The 21,832-nt window shown below is 43.5% G+C and overlaps 1 protein-coding gene across 8 annotated transcripts in view; it reads right to left on the reverse strand.

Annotated features, from left to right (window-relative positions):
* The window catches only part of LOC127663102 (ensconsin-like), an 85,689-nt gene that overhangs the window by 7,949 nt on the left and 55,908 nt on the right, over positions 1 to 21,832 (reverse strand). For 2 of the 8 annotated variants that reach the window (XM_052154543.1, XM_052154542.1), the window contains 7 exons: positions 14,070 to 14,168; positions 13,170 to 13,265; positions 12,379 to 12,474; positions 9,616 to 9,741; positions 7,374 to 7,513; positions 2,346 to 2,482; positions 1,953 to 2,194 (listed from right to left, as the gene is read on the reverse strand). In XM_052154543.1, coding sequence (XP_052010503.1) covers positions 1,953 to 2,194; positions 2,346 to 2,482; positions 7,374 to 7,513; positions 9,616 to 9,741; positions 12,379 to 12,474; positions 13,170 to 13,265; positions 14,070 to 14,168 — 936 coding nt within the window. The remainder of the gene's footprint in view (positions 1 to 1,952; positions 2,195 to 2,345; positions 2,483 to 7,373; positions 7,514 to 9,615; positions 9,742 to 12,378; positions 12,475 to 13,169; positions 13,266 to 14,069; positions 14,169 to 21,832) is intronic. The other 6 variants (XM_052154541.1, XM_052154546.1, XM_052154545.1 and 3 more) reach the window with 6 other exon arrangements.

Here is a 21,832-nt window from a genome sequence, read left to right on the forward strand (position 1 = left end):
TCCTCGTCCTGTGCACTGAAACCACTGAAGTCATCTCCTTTGGTGTCGGAGTATAGCCTCAGATTTAGTTGTCTTTTGCACTGAGTCAATTCCTCACGCTGCTGTTTCCAACGTCTTATCATCGACTCATTAAGACCAAGCTCCCGTGCAGCAGCTCTATTTCCTTTTCCTTCAACTTCAAAGCAGCATCATATGCGTTTCTCCATGTCTTTGCCATGGTGAGGGTGACAAAATTACTACCGTAGGGCCTAATCAGAATGATGGGAAGTTTGAGCGCTTGATTTAATCTAAACTGTAAACAAAAAAGTTGTTTTGACCTTAACCCGTTCGGCAATTTCATTGGTCTAATGAAAGCTTCACGCGCCAAAAAACTGAGCACGCCACAGAATGTTTTTTTTATTTTTTTTATAAAATTTGAAAGCGGGAAAAATCCATATATTAGCCGCGTCATTGTATAAGCCGCGAGGTTCAAGGCGTGGGAAAAAAGTTGCGGCTTATAGTCCGGAAATTACGGTAAGTATTTTCACAGTACACTTAGTGGCTTTTAGTGACAATTAAATAAATGAAATAAACCTGCTTCATCATCTTGGCTGAAGCATTTAGGGTTGGGTTCTAAAATTAACACTTTCAGAATGTTGGCAATAATTCTGAATGGTGATTTTCTTTCTTGCATCTATTTGCACACTGAATTGTGATTGGTCTTATCTTACAATTGATCCATCTATATTGCCAGCTATATAATTTTTTCCCAATTACATTCAATGACTCATGATTATTAGATTTCTTTTTATTTTGTACAAATAATTTTATAGAGATTACACAGGAAGAGCCATTTCTATTCAATTAAAAGTTTAAAGGGATAGTTCACCCAAAAATTAAAATTCAAATGTAATATACTCACCCTAATGATATCTCAGGTGTGTATGACTTTCTTCACCAAAACAGAGTTGAAGAAAAACAGAAAAATATCTTAGCTCTGTAGGTCCTTAATATGCAAGTGAATGGAGATTTCCATTTTGAAGCTCCAAAAATCTCAGACAGTCAGCATACACATCATCGATATGTCTTTTAAAGCGACACAATCTCTTTTGGTGTGAAAAATATCAGTATCTAAGTACTTTTTAAACTCTAAATCATGCTACCTTCCAGAGCGGCAAGCACGTGTTACGTAATCTCATTGGTATTTGAAACCAGAAAGAACTTAGGCACGTGTGTCACAGCCGGAAGAACAGTGCCGTTTACAAGTGAGCAGGAACGCTGCAGAGTAGCTTGATTGGTTTTGGTTTAGATCTTAGTTTTTTACTCACAAAGGTACATTTGTGTGCTTATCCTGGATGTGTCAACTGAGAGGAGAATGTGAGATTACGTGATCTCCACCCTCTCCTGAAGCTTACAGGAAGCGTTTGATTATAGTTAAAAAGTACTTACATATTTATATATTTTTTGCACCAAAAGTGATCGTAATGCTTTAGAAGACCACTGGATTAATTTAACCACTGGAGTTGTATCGCTGACACTTTTAAGGACCTACTGAGTTAAGATATTTTTCTATTCTTCATCAAATGTATTCTGGTGAAGAAAGAAAGTCATACACACCTGGGATATCATGAGGGTGAGTAAATAATGAGAGAACTTTCATTTTTGAGTGAACTATCCTTTTAATATTTTATTTATTTCCATGGTATTCAAAGGTATGGAAAAATTCCCATTTTTCCATGACTGTGGAAATCCTGATACAACTTTTCAAACAATTACTTTGCCTAATTCTTATTTTATATTTGTCTATCTCCAAGTATGTTTACAGACCTCTGATTCAACACTATAATTTTTTTTATTTTCTTTGCATAGTTTTGTATGAGATGTATTTTTTTATTTGTACTAAAATTGTAGAATAATTGTTGCACTTGAATATGGAGAGGATGGTTCGTACACATGAATATCTTGGTACTCACCCTCTTTGGCCTTAGGTGCAGACGCTGAGCTGGGTGTGCTGGTGTCTGGAGACTGTAGGGTGACAGGCACCATTGGAGACATTTCCTTTGGCTTGGAGTCCCTCTTGCGGAGGGCAGGGGGACCAGTGGGGGTTAGAGCGGGTTTCTGGATGGGCGGAGGTTTGGATGTGGCAGAGAGCTGAGGGGATGGAGGCCTCTGTTTCAAGCCGTTGGGTGAAGGAGGTTGAAAACGTGGACTCTGCCTGAAGGAGACAAATGTCAAATAAAGAAGAGAGATGGGATACAGACATTTGTGATATGCACAATGGGCGATGCAATTTGAGTAGATGATTGTAAAGGTTCCAAATCAAAAGTGAAACCCCTGCAGGAGAAAACGAATCATGAGAGCCTTACTTGGCTGCTCCAGGTGAGGGCGCTCTTGTGATGGTGTTAGCAGTGGCAGCAGGAGAGGGCGATCGATGACGACTGGAGGGTGAGGCAGGGCGTTTTCCAAGTGGTGACACAAAACGTTTATCCTTCTCACCTTTTTGCTTTTACAAAAGAGAGATAAAAGTGAGAAAATAAAGGAAAGATTATACTTCACTACAAGCATGACACAAATCAAGAATAAATGAGACCCAAATTTGACAGGTGCTTACTATATAATAGAATAGTGATCAAAGACTGTTCTGCTAGATCAGACCTATGGTGCAAATATTACTTTAAGATAGGGTTTGACTGTCATCTGACTGTTGTAAAGCTGCAACATATTTTTATCTTGATGGTTTTTCAATGTGACATGTCCCTTCAATCTATTTTTAACTTAATGTCCGGATGCTTATGGTGTAAATGGAACAACTGAACTAAATGCAGGACAAATGCATTTGAATAGAAGTGTCTTTTACTGCAGACACTTCCAGCACAAACACAAGGAAGCAGCCAGCAATGAGTACACCATGTTTTCAGTTTTGAATCTACATCATCTCTCCAAATGGCTATCAAACATATAGAGATCAGATATAGAGTGCTGTGGGTCAAACCACTGGAGAAGGAAGAGTACAGTAAAACAATCAAAGGGAAGTACATCAGTTTGAATTTACATTTCTCCAATGAATGTATCAAAGACAGTTCCTTTCCTTTCCCTGTGACATACACATGCTCAGTCAGTGTTCATTATATGTAGGACAGTGCTACAAATGAACTGCATGTCTGACCAAATCGACCAAATCACTGAAGTCTCTATACAGGGGAATCAGACATCACATGTAGTTCATATCAGATTATTTTAGTGTGAAACTTAACTAAACTTTTACAGGGCAGCTGTGTGATGGTTAATCATGATTTCATTTTTTTGGGTCTAATGCTAGTCTGAGAGAGTTCACTTCATTGTTGGCTGGCATCTCTTTGCAAAGTTAAACATGTCACAATTACACAAAAACACACAGTACAAGTATTTACAACAGGGCCAATTGCAATGCATTGGCCAAACAATTCCCTCTCTGTTTGTGTACTTTTATAAAGCATATTTCTGGCCATAGATTATTCACTAACCCTTAATTTCTCAAGAAAAGTGTGCATGGCACTTAGTCAAAAAGTGCTTGATGTAACCCATTTCCCAGACTCTACAGAGGACAATGCAGATGGAGCAATCTTCAGCAGGGATCAGATAGGGTTATTCAAAATGGACAGCTCACTGATTAATGTCAGGGATAAATCCAAGCTGTTTTGCAAAGCAAACATTAATGGACGTTCATATAAATGAGGCTTAAATGAGCACATACAGTTGAAGTCAGAAGTTTACATACACTTAGGTTGAAGTCATTAAACCTAATTTTTTTAACCACTCCAGTTTTAATATAAGCAAACTATAGTTTTGGCAAGTTGTTTAGGACATCTACTTTGTGCAAGACCCAAGTCATTTTTCCAACAATTGTTTACAGACAGATTGTTTAACTTTAAATAGACTTTATCACAGTGGGTCAGAAGTTTACATACACTAACGTTAACTGTGCCTTTAAGCAGATTAGAAAATTCCAGAAAATGATGTCAAGCCTTTAGGCAAATAGCCAATAAGCTTCTGATATGAGGTGTACTGAATTGGAGGTGTACCTGTGGATGTACTCCAATCTCTTTGCTTGACATCATGGGAAAATCAAAAGAAATCAGCCAAGACCTCCACAAGTTTGGTTCATCCTTGGGAGTAATTTCTAAATGCCTGAAGGTACCACATTCTAGAGGTGGACCGATATAGGATTTTGCAGATACCGATAACTAAGTTGGGAAGACAAACTGATAACTGATTAATCGGCCGATAGTTTTTAAAATTGATACTGAATGAAAAAACATTTGAAGTAGGGATGCACCGATACCACTCCTCTTCCATTCCGATATCTGAAATCTCAGTTATCGGCCATTACCGATCCGATACCGGTGTTGTTGTTTTGCATAATCAGTTTGGAATATCTTTACATTATTGAGTGAAACTAATTGGGTGTGCTCTTTAATATGTAAAGAAACACAAACCTCTAAATACACATTCATTCAATATCAAATGTACAGCTTATTAAGAAACACCTTTTCTATTTATACTATTATTAAATAGTATACTGGATAATGTAGCAGCAAAATAAACAGTAATTCCAGTCTTCAGTAGAAAAGAAGCTAGTGTTTTATTTTTTCCCAAAAATGTTTTGAATTTACTTTTTTTTTTCCTTCAGATGTTTTGTTCAATTTAGTTGTAAGACATCAGTCCATTTAATATAAATATTGTTATAAATTGTAAACAAATACTAATGATGACAATAATAATAATAATAATAATAATAATAAATACTTATTAATATTATTATTGACTTTTAATTTTAAATACAAAAGTAAAATATTTAAGTCGTGCACTTTTTAAACCATATCGCTTTTATTTTGACATTCCATCCAAACTCTCCAGGAAGTCCTGTATGTGTCTGTTTGAAAGCAAGTTCACATTAGTTTAATTCGCTTTTGTAAAATGCACCTCCAGTGCCATTCTAAATGCATATTATAAGTGAACCGAACTATTGAGCATCTACATCTGAGATGTTGTTTGTGAGTAGCACTCCAAGTGTGTGTGTGTGTGTGTGTGTGTGTGTGAACAGAGCAGCTCCATTTACTGACGCGCTGGTGCTGCGCGTGCATTTTATGTATTAACTTATTAAACAGCCTTTTGTGATTCACAGAGCTATTGCACATCTTCAAGTGGCTGATCACTTCACTTCTGGTGATGGGGTCTTTAATGTGAAACTAGGGCAAACTAGTGAATCTTCTATAAGACTTTGTTATGTTTTTGTTTGTATTTTGCACTGTTACGCTCGTTTAAATTCTCAAAGAATCTCATCTCTCACACACACCGATCACATGATGATTATCTAATCAAAATGACAAAAATACGTATTACTGTGAGGATAAAACATTTATCAAAATCAGATGCGTTTCTGATTGGTTTATATGTTTATCTTGACTGCGTGATGATATGTTTCTCAAATCTTTCACTACCTTTAAATATACAACTTAGCTGGCTAAAGCATAAACGTAACTGGATATAAACTAATGTAAATAGAGGGCAATACATTTTATTTGTAAATTTGGGTAGGACTTGCGTGTTTTTTGTCACATTGCTCTAACCACTTGAGGTTAGCTTTACTGTTAGCGTCCACTCTGCCTGGTTTGCAAACATACTGCTGTTCTCTATTAATGCAGCATTTATTCAAGAAATGAATTACTTTATAATGCTATGACAACATGTACTGTGTATACCTTTTAATTGTTGGTGTTTTAAATCTGCATTGTTCAGCTCCATGCAGTGTTCTGCTGCATTCAACTTGCAGACTCACGTGTCAAAACAACCACCATGAGATATGTGATAGTTTTTATTTTGCCTCTAGAGGGCGCTCTCGTACACTGTATGATGCCAGTGTGCCCTTACCAGCTGCTCCAGCACCGGAAACAACGGGGGAAAATTATCGGTGTGGACCGATATATCTACCACGTTCATCTTTACAAACAATAGTACGCAAGTATAAACACCATGGAACCATGCAGCCATCATACCGCTCAGGAAGGAGATGCATTCTGTCTCCTAAGGATGAACATAATTTGGTGCGAAAAGTGCAAATCAATCCCAGAACAACAGCAAAGGACCTTCTGAAGATGCTGGAGGAAACAGGTAGACAAGTATCTATATCCACAGTAAAACGAGCCCAATATCAACATAACCTGAGAGGCTGCTCTAGCAAGGAAGAAGCCACTGCTCCAAAACCACCATAAAAAAGACAGACTACATACAGTTTGCAAGTGCACATGGGGACAAAGATCTAACTTTTTGTAGATATGTCCTTTTAAACAAAAATGTAACTGTTTGGCCATAATGTTTGGAGGAAAAGGGTGAGGCTTGCAAGCCGAAGAACACCATCCCAACCGTGAAGCATGGGGGTTGCAACATCATGTTGTGGGGGTGCTTTGCTGCAGGAGGGACTGGTGCACTTCACAAAATAGATGGCATCATGAGTAAGAAAAAAGACTTTCAGCCAGGAAGTTAAATGGGTCTTCCAAATGGACAAAGACCACAGGCATACCTCCAAAGTTGTGGCAAAATGGCTTAAGCACAACAAGTGTCCATCACAAAGCCCTAACCACAATCCAACAGAAAATTTGTGGGTAGAACTGAAAAAGCATGTGCGAGCAAGGAGGCCTTACAAACCTGGTTCTGTCTGGAGGAATGGGCAAAATTTCAGAAAAAAATTGTGAGAAGCTTATGGAACGCAACCCAGAAACCTTTGATCCAAGTTAAACAATTTAAAAGTCAATGCTACCAAATAATAACAAAGTGTATGTAAACTACTGACCCACCTGGAATGATGATGAAGTAACATTTGAATTAAATAAGTTTCTCTACTATTATTCTGACATTTCACATTCTTAAATAAAGTAGTGATCCTAACTGACCTAAGACAAGGAAAGTTTTCTACGATTAAATGTCAAGAATTGTGAAAACCTGAGAATAAATGTATTTGGCTAAGGTGTATGTAAACTTCTGACTTCAACTGTACTGTTTTAAGGTGTTTTCTGTTCAAGAAAAACAGAGATAACACACAGGGAGCTTATCCTAGTTAAGAGTTCATTTTTGAGACTCTGGAGATTAAATAATTTGTATTCATCTAAAAGCTCTACTATATGTTTATCTTACATTTTCTGAGAAAACGGTGTGTATTAGTTTTAGATGATGAAAAAAACCAACATAACAGATTTACAAAATTCATGCAGATGTGGCATAACTAAAGAAAAAAACAAACACGGAAAAATACAGGACTGACTCATGTGCTCTCAACCACAAAAATTAGTTTAAGTAAAAAACAAACAAACAAAAAACACCCATTTTAAAGTGGAAGTTCACACGTATCTTTTGCTCACCTGGGCCATACTAGCGATGGCATCTGCAGATGTAGAAGTAGTAGGGCCTTTCTTTCGATCACTGCTGCGACTGCGCAGAGGTTCGCGGGCCGGTGGTTGCAACGGGCTGGCAGATGCTGAACGAGGACACATGTGAGACTCTGGTAAAGGACACGGTAAGTGATGCACAGCCAGGGACAGCAGGGAAGAGACGTCACAAGCAGCCGAGTGGGTGAGCAAAGCAAAGGCAGAGGAGGGAGATAGAGCAAAATAGAGGAAGAGAGAAGGGAATGGGGATGACAAGAGCAAAAAACAAGATTGGCCATAGTTAGATAGGCCAGGGCTGGTTGATCGGTAACTGTTGCTCAAAAGCACTGATAGCCTCGGGTTTGATTGGTGGGTGCGTGTGTGAGACAGAGAGAGAGAGAGAGAGGACGAGGGACAGACATCATCCTGGGCAGACAACACATTGGTCACCAAAACACAGGACACAACTTTACCAAAGCACACCTCAAACCAAGCAAGCACCTTAGCCTGTTGTTTAAAACAGCTTATTAATACAGCAAACTGAACACCAACATTCACTCACACCGTATTTCCACATTTAGAACATCAAACAGCATAACTTTCACAACAAGCCATGTCTGATGCTTGCCATTTGCTCATGTAGACATGAGGTGTATGAAAGGCTGAACTGAAGAATAACATTTATATTTTAGCTTCTGCTGGGATACTGTCCTTTGGCCACACTACATGGCTGACAAATACACTTAATAACTTTTTCAATTAAAAATGTCCTGCAGGGTGACATGCTGTAGTGCATCTAAAACTATAAATTAATTTTGCTAACTCTTTTATATGTATTATGCATGCAGCTTTAATGACTTGAAACAACAAAGAATTTGCATTTGTAAACATTTATTTGTCACACTGCAGGACAACTGAAATGAACTAATGAGGGCAAAAAGGTGAAACTAAAAATAAATTGTGACCCGTTATTACAGTTACTGTACATGTATGTTCATTTGAAAAGTTTGAATTCAGTCAGACTAAATTAGTCTCTTTAAAATGTCATAAATGCTTTAGTCTGAATTTTTGCGAAGTCAGACTAACAGACCTAGACAATGCGATTGTAGGGCAGCTTCGTCCAGCTTATATACACATAATTTGCACCGCAATTGCTCGCAGCTTAGTCTGTGTGTTCTGAACAGGTAACGCATGACTTGTACAATTCCTCAGCTGGCTGACTTCCTTAAAATATTCGATTGTGCATAGTTTTATGTACACTTGGACAGACTGTAGCTCAACTACGCAAAAACCTGCTATAGCTTGATTATAACTTTGTATGTAAACGTACTGTTTGACATACATTTAATAAAATCTTGCTGTTGATGAAGTAGTCCATGGACAAGTTATGCACAGCTTCCCATAAACAAAAGCAAATGAGAAAATGAGATTGCAAGCCTTTATTTGAATCGAGCAGGGATGTTAAATTTTTCAAGTATCTGGTGGAGGTGAGGTAAGGTGAGCAGAGAGGGCTGCCGTGAGGAATGGTTTGCTGTGATGGGGAGATTTCAGGGCTAATCCTAACCCACTATAATTAACTCTGACTGTTATCATCATGGAAAGCCTATAAATGTAATTGATCCTTAAGCTGCTGCTGATACATAATTATCTCTGTCTATTTTAAGATTCTAATGAGGCAGTTAGATGCTGTCATATTAAGTAAACAAGTTCAGAATTATTACATTTATCTGAACAGCTATCCCTTTCAAACTAGCTACATGAATGAAATAAGGCTCATTACATGTTTGCTGGTTATCTAATGGAGAGTTTGGAAGCTCTGGAAAATTAATGATACAAATTTTTAGGGGTGCGGTTATGGTCTGCAGGGACCTTGAGCTCTGTGTGGACCAGGTGGGGATAGAAGTGGCAACAGCAAGGCAAAGATTCATCCACTCATTCCTTTCTCAGGCACAGAACTGCTCAGCTAATCAGCTTACAAAAGATACCTCAGCAAGAGCCCAGGAACACCTTGGAAATGTTTGTGTATAACAGAAGGACAGCAAAGAAAAGACTGCTATGCTTTTATATTTAACATGACCAAATGTATTTTTCTGTTACTTCATGTGATCAGCGCTTACAAGACTTAAGCATGCCACAAAAACAACATGGCAACCACGCACCCCTGCAGAGCATCTTAAATCTACACACAAGCTGAGGTTTCCGGTACAGGCTGGGACTCTCTTTCTCTTTGAGTTACCTTGGGCATTGGCTCCTTCGGCTGACAGGGCCACGGCACTCTTGCTCCTAGCTAGTGAAGCCTGGGTGGGTGTAAGTAGGCGGCTGAGGACACCGCTGTCCATGGGGGTGGCCAAGGAGCGGTGAGCTATAGAAACGGTGTGCCCAATCAGACACGAAAAATAGAGCAGACAAAAGGGAAAAGAAAAGAGACAAAGAGGTTGAGGAATAAACACAAAGTAGGAAGGAGAGGGGAATGACACCAATGTGATTTAGAATGCAAGAATCAACAAAAATCAAAGAGAAAAGTGATTGTGCTTCAAATGTAAGCAAGTGGAAGGATGATGTAATCAAGGTGAGACTCGCAATGCTGGAGACAAAAAAAAAAAAAATTTAAATAAGGGGAGATAATAAGGAGCAGGACCAGGGCTGTGGAGGTGAAAATAAGGGGAACACAAAGCCAAGACTACGTTAGTAACTTAGAGATTGTTCACCCAAAAATTCTCTCATCATTTACTCACGCTCATGCCATCCCAAATGTGTATGACTTTATTTCTTCAGCAGAACACAAACATTTTTAGAAGAATATTTCAGCTCTGTAGGTCCACACAATGGAAGTGAATGCTGATCAGAACTTTGTAGCTCCAAAAATCACAAAGGAAACATAGAAGAAATCCATCAGACTCCAGTGCTTTTATCCATATCTTCTGAAGTGATAGGATGGGAGTGGGTGAGAAACAGATACAAATGTACTTTCAAAAGTACATTTTACTCTAAATATCCACTTTTACATCAGAAACCCACATGTGGTGCCTTTTTAGTTTCCCTTTCACATTTGAAAGTGTAAGTTAAAGTGGAGATTTAGAGTAAAAAATTACTTAAATATTGTTCTGTTTCTCACCCACACCCATTATATCACTTCTGAAGATATGGATTTAACCACTAGAGTCATATCCTTTATGTGATGTTTGGATCACCAGTCACTTGCATTGTATGGACCTACAGAGCCGATTTATTTTTCTAAAACTCTTTGTGTTCTGCTGAAGAAAGAAAGTCATACACTTCTGTGATGGCATGATGGTGAGTAAATTATGAGAATTCTAATATTTGGGTGAACTATACCCTTAAAAAGCTTTTTGAGACCCACCAGACAAGAGTCAAATGTTCACAGTCATGTTTTATACATTTAAGGTTTACACTGAATTAGATAAATATAAAACATTATTTTATATGTAGCATTTGAATTCATTCTGGTCTCAAACTGCAGTTTTACAGAATGAAATGTTGAGTTGAGGTGAAACTGAACTAAACTGTGGTATAAAGTGCAAGTCTTAATATAGGCACAAAAAGCCCTTGCTGTCATGAGATCCATGTTTGTAACTACAGTTACAAATCCAATGTGGGGGAAAACAGGAAAATAGAGTAAAAACGTAATGTCTCTTTTGATTAATCTGTTTATTTGCTCCCCCCCCCCCAGCACCGTATGATCCACGTTTGCTTACTGTAAAGTGGGGTGAGGCTGTTATTAAGAATGATTACTGAATCTTGATGATAAAGCTGAGGGAGCTCTGTATTGAGAAAGTGCTCTCAGCTGTGTTGGGGAAACTTTTGATCTGTAAATAACAACACAACTTTGAGAGTCTTCTTCATATTTTTTCCAATGGTAAAAATATTACAACTAGGAGTCTAAAGATAACTGCATACAGAATGAGGAGTACATATAGCACAAGGAAAAGCCGAATTCAGGGCCCTGTTCTTCATTCATCATGTTCCACAGATAATGTGATGTTCGAGTTATACAGATATGTAAATCAGCATTCAAATTATAAGGTGAAAGTAGCTGTGCTAAATGTTCTGTCTTATGATTGTTATTATTATTTACATTATTATCATTATATAAATTTAAATATTCCTGCTGGTTCAAGCTGTTCTTGAACGAATGGAGCATTGGCAGGGACTTCCAGGATCACCTTTGCTTAAAAGCCACAATCTTATCTGGTGTACAATAAATAAACCAGCTCTTGAGCAGGTCTGAGCTTGCAGACATGTTGCTATGACAATAACTCGGAGATGAGCTTTGAAGAATGAAATAATCCAGGATTGCATGAAATTTTAATAAAAATGTTATCCAGATAACTCAGTAATATATGCACAATAAACAGTTTGTATCTTTAGAAAGGGAATAACAATAGTTATAGCAACACACACACACACACACACACACACACACACACACACACACACACACACACACACACACGGCACCAGGAGCCAATCTCCATGGCTAACGTCATATGGGGGGGAAAAACAGCATTGCATTCACACAAACAAAAAAACACATTGTATTAACATGGACAAAGAGCTCATTCGTGGTGAGTAGCACAGTAGTGAGAACTCCCTGAGGGAACAAACAAGCGAAAGGAAGGGTTATGATGAATTGGAGGCTAAAGGCAGCAATAAACATCAAAATATGTCCGTTTCAATACAGCATTGAAATCAGCAGATTACATTCTAGGTGGATAAAGATTTGATGTATGATAGAGTCACTGTGCGTGTAAGGACGAGGCAAGCAAAGAACACAGGAAAAAAGATCCTGTATGAAAGACCATGTATGTTTCGACGTGGACCCTCCCCATCCCCACAATGCCATGCTGTGCTGGCATACATTGCCTGTTATCGATGAAACAAGAGCAGGGCAGGCCAGATAAGCAAATGCATTTTGCAATTATTTGTTAGTAAACGGAACACAGGCACATGTCAAATGTCCCGACTGGGACTTAAGCACCTGATTTGTCTGCTGTTGGTTTCTCTGGTTTGGTGGGGGTCTGGGTTTTAGCCCCCACTCGAGAGAGGGAGGAGCTTCGCTTCTTCAGGTTTGGGCCTACAGACAGAGCGGACAGGAGGTATTCAAATCAATCTGAAGTCAGGGCCTGTCGGTCTCAGAGCATTTGCATTAAAATAGTGTAGTGTGGTGTGAATGAGGCGATAAGTATTCTGTAATGCAGCTAAATTCTGACAAATCAACCTGAATTCATTTTCATTAATTTTCCATGAGAGTTTGCGATTACCATTGATATGAGCGGCCAACAAAATTGAAATTGAGTTTAATTGTATGCAAATAAGTAACAATGCATTGTCTACCAATGAGTGCAGACAGTGGTCTTCCACCTGATTTAATTGAATGCAAAGGTCGAGTAGGAACGACTCCTAGAAATCAACAGCACAAATACTCTGCGACCTCCAGCATTTTAATCGCTGTCAGTGTGAACAGGGCTTAATTGTGGAAATATATATTGTAGTTTTCTGTTTATTTATAACAGAAATGTGAAGAATGTTTGTTCTAGTGGTGTGCACATGCGATTGCAATCTCCATATCAAATGTGATTTTTTTTTTAACTGCTCAGCTAAAGTAGACAAATACAGGCTCTACTAAACCAAAAAGTTGATCTATGGGAGGTAGTGATTGCATAATTGACTGCTCAGTGGACAATGATGAGCAAACACTATCTCTGTGCTCAGAGTGCGAAAATGCATGGAGAAAGTAACCGCAATGGAGTGGGGGCGGGAATTCGGCACCTGTCTTTTCCACCTGATGCTGCTTATGCACTTCTTTAGAGGCCTGAGGAGCATTGCTAGGCAACCGGTTCAAAGACGAACTTCTCCGCTTTGCACCTGAGGGACAAAAGAGAGCTCAGCACCTAAATCAAGAACATAAATTTAATTCGAGAGAGCTTGAAAACAGGAGATACAGACTAAAACCAACCCCACAAAAGTGATTTTAAGTCTTCGACTTATTTTCTGTGGCATTACAAAAAGTGCTTAGAGTACTGCAGAGAAGGAAATGAAGATGTGATTCCAACATAAACAGTGCATATGTGAAATGGGCTGAGTCATAGGCAACTGCTCCTGTTAGAGGAAAATGAAACTGTTGGAGAAAACAGTATGTTGGCAAGAACCATATGCTACAGACGGTAAAAACACTTACTCTTTGTTCAAATCAAAACAATGCAGGATTTGCATTTGAATAATAATATAGAATGAAGATCAACCACAAGAAGAGACAACTGTATGAGACATGACTAGCAATCAGGATTAAAAATGTTACGATTTGCGTGATTCAAATCAGTATCTCCTAGACAATTCTGTTTTTGCAGCAGGGGTAACATGGACCAATTGGCATTAACAATTAGTCAGTTAGTATACTGAATAAGGTCTCAAAAAACAGATTACATAGAGGGTTAAGTACACAAAACAGTAGCAGTTCTTAGTGTATTTCGAGTTGGACGTGAATAAAGTAGGAGTCATAAGAGTCATTCAGACTACAAGCTGACAAATCAATTAAGAAAATACTGATTCAAACACATGCAAGACTGTCACCGGTAACAGTGGCTGCTTTGTCATGATTTCTCACATCTGCTCTAAGACATACATCCCAAATAATGCGAACGGAGGAGAGAGGGTAGGGTGGGCACTTACTTTTATTGGGAGAATTAAGGAGGGTGGAAGAGCATGAGAGACGCTTGCTGATTACTGAGTCAGTCTGCTTCAGGTTTATTGTAGAGTTAGAACGTTTGTCTACAGGGGAGGGCAAACACACAAACACATAGACAGATAGGGAACGGAATTAGAGTTCTACAGACCAGACAGGGGTTTGCAGGTGCAAAGCTGTGGTTAATTACTCTAATACAGGCTGGTATGTCTAAATGTTATGGAAAGGGTAACAGTTATGCATGTTAACCAAAAAATTTAAAGTATGCTGAATAGCAAAATATCAATGTGAAGAATATATGTGCAATGAGAAATTCTGAAATACTGCAATTTCATAGAACACACACACACACAAGTTTGGAATAATGTACATTTATATAAATGGACTAGTGGCTTTTTCTTTGCAATTCTTCCCATAAGACCCATAAGGAGTCTTCTCTTTACTGTTGTACATAAAACTGGTGTTGAGCAGGTAGAATTCAATGAAGCTGTCAGCTGAGGACATGCAAGGCATCTATTACTCAAACAAAAGACTCAGCTGTACTTATGCTCTTGTTTAGCTGTACATCTGGCCTTCCACATCTCTTTCTGTCTTCCACATCTCTTTCTGTGCAATTTCAAGCATTGTATAGTCTTGTATAACAATGATTGACTGATGAGTTTCTACTAGTGCCCGACCAGATATATCGTATCGCGTATATGTTTACCGATATGCAGAGATATGAAAAAAATTCTGAAAATATAATGCAGAAAACAATGTTTTAGAATTGGTGTCATGACGTAGTTTGTCCAGCAGACTCCAATGTTTACACAGCTGAACTGACAGAGGTTCTAGTGACGGTGGTTCTGCAGACAGTGCAGAGTTAAGTGCTGTCTTCACGGTAAGTTGCTAACTAGTTTGTGAAATACATACTGGAAAGTTAATAAACAATGACACCATAAGTTTCCCTTTTCAATATAACTAATATAATGTTAACCCTGTCCCTGACAACCAAATCACTCATGTTTATCACATCTGTTTGCTATGCTAGCCAGCTATAGTTTGTCAGAGCATCTTTTTGCAGCTCAGCAGACAATGGTGCGGTGGTGGGTTGTGTCTGTTGAGTTTTGATTCCACACTACGTTGTTACCTAGTTGGTGAGACGCAATGCTGGAAAGTGCAAAAAGTATATATTTTGCTCTCCATGACAACGAGCTTATAGCTAGCCACATAGCTTGTCAGCTGAATAGAAGCTAATGTGTAAACATGTATTCACCAAACTGTTTTTTTCAGGATTCGCAGTTTGGTATGACCTTCAACCGAACAATTCTAGTCATTGCATTTACAAAATGTAATATTTAAAAGTCTGGTTCCCCTTCTGTCGCTCTCTCCACATTGTGTCGGAGAAGCGACACTAGGGGTCTCTCGAGCGCGATATCCACCTCTGATCTATGAAAAAAGGCCAATGAGAGTTGGCAGCCAGTATTTGCATGTCCCGCCCCCGGACATACGGGTATTTAAGCGGCGCAAATACGGGAGTTCATTCAGAAAATTTCTTCGGAGCCGATGGTCTGTCTGCAGTTTGCTGCGAGTTTACACACCACTATTACGTTCCTGTTCCTCTGACGATCTGCATGCCGTTGGATATGACGGCGCACAACAGCGGCTTTCTCCTACTTTGCACGGCGTGCATTGTTGCTCCATGTTCTCACTGCAAGAACATGACCATGACCACCCCGCATTGCTCCTTCTTCCCACGGGATTGAGGATGATGCGGTTGGCGCTGGGGGCGATTTGGGGGCGGCAGCGGGTGCAGTTTCGCCGGGTAGCCCCCCGCGAACCTCCTGTTCCCCGACACGCTCGCTGGTCCCCGTCCACGCTCGCGGTGATAGCGGCTCGCCTCACGGCCTGGCTGTCTATCCTCCCGAGCCCAAAGCAGATGAGCTCGCCACTGCATCGGAGAGTGTGATGTCTGATGCCGAGGACTCCCCTGGACTGCCGCCTTCGGGCCAGCAGGCCCAGGCTGAGGCCGATGCTCAGATGTCTGACATGCTTTCCCGGGCCACCATGAGCGTGGGGTTGGACTGGAACCCTCCATCCTCCACACAGCCTTCACGGTTGGATGACTGGTTCCTGGGGACAGCGCTGTTCGTGGCCACGCATCCCCCGGTCCCGCTTTTCCCGGAGGTGTATGACGAGCTGACGCTCACGTGGAGAGCCCCGCTCTCTGCTCGCCTAGGTGCCACCCGCTCCACTCTCACCACCCTCGACGGGCGAGAGCCATGGAACGGGCGATTCCCCAGGTCGATAGGGCCGTTGCATACCATCTATGCCCCGGTAGCCCTACCTCCTGGCGTGGCCGCCCCGTACTCCCATCCAAGCCCTGTAGGACAACATCCTCGCTCAACGTGAAGGCCTACAGTGCGGCTGGACGCGCTGCCTCCGCCCTGCATGCGATGGCCCTCCTGCAAGTCCACGAGGCCGAAGCACTCAGAAACATGCACGGGGGTGGACCTGATCCTGATGTGCTGCAGGAACTGCGCTCAGCGACCGACCTTGCCCTGAGAGCGACGAAGGCCACAGCGTAGGCACTCGGACAGGCGATGGCCACCCTAGTGGTCCAGGAACACCATCTCTGGCTCAACCTGGTCGAGATGCGTGAGGCCGACAATAACCGCTTCCTGGACGCACCTGTCTCCCAGATTGGCCTTTTTGGCGACACCGTCGAGGACTTCGCCCAACAGTTCTCCGCGGTGAAGAAGCAGACGGAGGCCATATCTCACATCATGCCTCGCCGCACACCTGCCGCTATGGGCCCTGCCCCATCTGCTCGCCGAGGGCGTCCCCTTGCGGCGAAGAAACCAGCTCCTGCTCCGCCTCAACCCGGGCCCAGGTCTCAGCCCCAGCGTCGAGCACCCCGCAGGCGGCGCACGCCCCGTCTCACGAACCCCCTCTAGGACCCGGAAGGCTCCCAAGCGTTCCTGAGACAGTCGACCCAGAGCCGAAGATGTTAGCTCCGGAGGTGGTAAGACCGCTCCATCCCCCGGTGGAGGGCCGGGAGAAGAATCCTTTGTTTTTTCATTTGCCACACCCCCTGACGGGGGCTGTGGTACCCACATTCTAAATAAAAGAGCTATTTCCTTTGCCTCTGGGTCACCTGGCCCGCAAATGCCGTTCTCACGGCAATCTGCTTTCAGATTACGACAGTCCCGGTACGCCGGACGCGGCGATCCCGCCTTCTGCCTGCCCACGTCTGTCCCCCGGCCGGCCAGTTCAGACGAGTCCAGAGGACGCCAACATCAGACCTCCTCCTCAGTCACGAACCCGCCCCCTGCCGGGCGCGAGGAGCAAGGTAAGTGCTTTGAGTCTATTCTCAGCACCTCAGCCTCAGGCCGCAACGAAGCCGCCCGACGCTGCATTACCTGTTTCGCCCCGCTACGAGGCCCCGCCGGGTATGTCCAAAATACTTGTGGTTTCGTTCGACGGCCAGGCGTTTCAGTACAAAGTCCTCCCTTTCGGCCTGTCTCTGTCCCCTCGCGTCTTCACGAAGGTCGCAGAGGCGGCCCTTGCCCCGCTACGAGTAGCCGGCATCCACATTCTCAACTACCTCGATGACTGGCTCATCCTAGCACACTCTCGAGAGTTACTATGCACACACAGAGACCAGGTGCTCTGGCACCTCAGCCGCTTGGGGCTTCAGGTCAACTGGGAAAAGAGCAAGCTCACTCCGGTTCAGAGCATCTCTTTTCTCGGGTTGGAGTTAGACTCAGTCTCAATGACTGCACGTCTCACGCAGCGAGCGTGCTCAGTCGGTGCTGGACTGCCTCGCTTCCTTCAAGCCAGGCACAGTGGTCCCTCTAAAACTTTTCCAGAGGCTCCTGGGGCATATGGCGTCCTCCGCGGCGGTCGCGCCGCTGGGGTTGATGCATATGAGACCACTCCAGCACTGGCTCCAGACTCGAGTCCCGAGACAAGCATGGCACCACTGCACGCATCGGGTAAGGATCACCCCCGCCTGCCTCAAAACACTCCGACCTTGGACAGACCTCTGCTTTTTACGGGCAGGAATGCCCCTGCAGCAGGTGTCCCAACGTGTTCTGGTCACAACCGACGCCTCCCGGTCCAGGTGGGGTGCCGTGTGCAGCGGGCACGCAGCAGCGGGCCGTTGTAAAGGGGCACCGCTGCGTTGGCACATCAACTGCCTGGAGTTGCTGACCGTCCTTCTTGCTCTCAGGAAGTTCCTCCCGTTAGTTCGGGACAAACACGTCCTAGTGAGATCGGACAGCACCACGGTGGTGCCGTACATAAATCGCCAAGGCGGCGTACGCTCCCGCCACATGTCACAACTCGCCCACCGTCTCCTCCTATGGAGCCAGCAGCGACTCAAGATGTGCCACTCACATCCCCGGCAAGCTCAACTTCGTAGCGGACGCGCCATCACGACAACGCCTGCCCGGCGGGGAGTGGAGGCTTCACCCCCAGTCGGTCCAGCTGATTTGGGAACGGTTTGGCAAGTCCCAGGTAGACCTGTTTGCCTCCCAGGAAACCTCCCACTGCCCGCTCTGGTACGCCCTAACAGAGGCTCCCCTCGGGACAGACGCGCTGGGACAGACGCGCTGGCACACAGCTGGCCCTCGGGGCTGTGCAAGTACGCATATCCCCCAGTGAGCCTTCTTGCACTGGTGCTATGCAAGGTCAGGGAGGACGAGGAGCGAGTCACGTTAGTGGCCCCCTACTGGCCCACTTGGACTTGGTTCTCGGAACTCAGACTTCTCGCGACAGCTCCTCCCTGGCAAATTCCCCTGAGAAAGGACCTCCTCTCTCTGGGACGGGGCACGCTCCGGCACCCGCGCCCAGACCTCTGGAACCTCCACGTCTGGTCCCTGGACGGGATGCGGAAGAGCTAGCCGGCTTACCGGCGACCGTTGTGAATACAATCAACCAAGCCAGAGCCCCCTCTACCAGGCACCTTTACGCCCTAAAGTGGCGCTCGTTCGCAGATTGGTGTTCTTCCCGAACTGAAGACCTGCAGAGATGCGCGATCAAGTCAGTGCTCCTGTTCCTATAGGAGAGGCTGGACAGGAGGCTGTCCCCGTCCACCCTCAAGGTGTATGTTGCCGCCATTGCCGCCCACCACGATCCTGTAGACGGCAAATCTTTGGGTAAGCACGACCTGATCCTCAGGTTCCTGAGAGGCGCCCGGAGGTTGAATCCCTCCCGGCCAGGCCTAGTTCCCTCCTGGGATCTCTCGGTAGTCTTGGCAGGACTCCAGAGACCCCTTCGAGCTGCTTGAATCAATTGGACTCAGGGCCCTCTCTCTTAAGACGGCCCTGCTGATCGCTTCGCCTCTATCAAGAGGGTCGGGACCTGCAAGCGCTCTCTGTCAGCGACACTTGCCTGGAGTTCGGTCCGGCGGATACGCCTGTGATCCTAAGGCTGCGACCGGGCTATGTGCCCAAGGTTCCTACCACACCCTTCCGAGATCAGGTAGTGAACCTGCAAGCTGCCCCGGAGGAGGCAGACCCAGCCCTTTTGTTGCTATGTCCAGTGCGTGCCCTGCGCATTTACCTGGACCGCACACAGAGCACCAGACGCTCTGAGCAGCTCTTTGTCTGCTTTGGGGACGGCAGAAAGGGAATGCCGTCTCCAAACAGAGGCTCGCCCACTGGGTTGTCGATGCCATCACACTGGCTTATCACACCCAGGCCGTGCCCCTACCCTTGCGGGTCCGAGCTCACTCAACAAGGGGTGTTAGCGTCCTCGTGGGCACTGGCCAAGGGCACCTCCCTAGCAGATATCTGTAGAGCCGCGGGTTGGGCAACACCCAACACCTTCGCGAGGTTTTACAACCTCCGCGTTGAGTCGGTTGCGCCTCGTGTTTCTCAGGTCCGAGCCCGTGAGAACTCGGTAACACGTGAGACCGACCGGCCGGTGGATCGTTTATGCCCAGCGCCTTTTCCTGACGCCAAGGTAAAGTAGTCGCCTTCTTCCCAGGGCGCTCCACTCCGAGTCGGGACCCTGGTCGATTCCTCCCCAGCCCTCCGGGTCCGCGGTTCAGCGGAGGAACTCACCGACCCAAGCCACTGCGGGTACCCTGATGGCTACCCTGTACTGAAGACCCCCTTCCCTATATGCGTGTAAGGGCCCGGCCGTGATTGCTCTATGCGAGAAACATAGAGAGAAAAGAGGCCCAGCCAGGCTGGCCTGTTCCCATGTTGGCAAACATCGCCTTGTTCCCCTTCCAGGGTAACTAGAAGGATTCCGATGTTCTTATGGGGCATTGGGGAAGGGTACGTGCAGCCAGGTACAGACGATGCGTGGCAATGGATGAAATCCCTGCCCGCCTCTGTATCGGGCGGTTCACGCATTACCGGTTCAGCGCATGGCAAGATTGGAATGGGTCTCTAGTGTCGCTTCTCCGACATAACGTGGAGAGAGCGACAGAAGGGGAACGCTTGGTTACGTATGTAACCTCCGTTCCTCGAGGGAGGGAACGACACGTTGTGTCTTTCCTCCGCCATGTCACTGAACCGAGCCACTCTTGTGGCCGGACCATTCCGCTCCTCAGAAAAATCCTGAATGAACTCCCGTATTTGCGCCGCTTAAATACCCGTATGTCCGGGGCGGACATGCAAATACTGGCTGCCAACTCTCATTGGCCTTTTTTCATAGATCAGAGGTGGATATCGGCGCTCAAGAGAGACCCCTAGTGTCGCTTCTCCGACACAACGTGTCGTTCCCTCCCTCGGGGAACGGAGGTTACATACGTAACCAAACGTTTTCGACTATTTAAAGTTTCCACTGAACTTGTATAGCAGAATACGGTGTAACACCAGGTGTAAATGCTTCTTGTTTTACAACCTGCTCCTAATTGACAGGTAGCATTAAAATAGTCAGCAATTGACTGATACTAAACAGTACTACATATGTTTATTTAGCTATTTATTTTATTTTTATTTATTCTTTATTTTCTCAGTGTTCATTTCTAGAATTTGTTGTCAATGTATAATAATGTCAAATATTATTTGATAAAAATTAGGACTGTCGATTTAACGCGTTAATTCAGTGCGATTAATTTTATAAAAAATTAACGCAATTAATCACAATGCACCCGGACCGTAATAAGGAAGATTTCTGAGAAATGCAAGCTTGTAGTACCACCCGTTTACTCCAAATGGCAGTAAGGGAAACTTCAGCTGTGTGGTAATTCACAGTTTATACAGTGAAAAAAAAAACAACCTTCAGCAGATAGAACAATACAAATATGCGTTAAGAACAAAACACTTGGAGCGCAAATCCGATCTAAGAGATCTCAAGATGTGTTCTAAGTATTAAACTATATTTAAGTTGACACCGTGACCTAAAAATGTATGTTTATGATGCAATGCACCAGAGATGCTACACAAGCATGTCCGACGCAGGTGTACATTGACGGGTCCTCAAACAAGCCCTCATAATAAATCTTCAACTGATTGACAAATTCACTTGTGAAATGGATTGCTGCGAACTGTGTGCCAATGATTGGCTAATGTTAAATAATATGGTAGCAAACAATACATTGTATTCTAAAGCCGCTTTTTGTATTGTCTTATCAATGATCAACTCTTCTGCCACAAGAATGTAATGCATTTTAATTATCTGAATATTTTTTATATACATATATATATATATATATCATTTTTAAATAGTTAAAGAAAACCATGTATAATTATTTCATCATTATAAATTGAATTATTGTTATATGAGGGGCTATCTCAGCAAATATTTGTAT

The sequence above is a fragment of the Xyrauchen texanus genome, chromosome 23 (genome assembly GCF_025860055.1).
Source record: "Xyrauchen texanus isolate HMW12.3.18 chromosome 23, RBS_HiC_50CHRs, whole genome shotgun sequence".
Classification (NCBI taxonomy): domain Eukaryota; kingdom Metazoa; phylum Chordata; class Actinopteri; order Cypriniformes; family Catostomidae; genus Xyrauchen; species Xyrauchen texanus.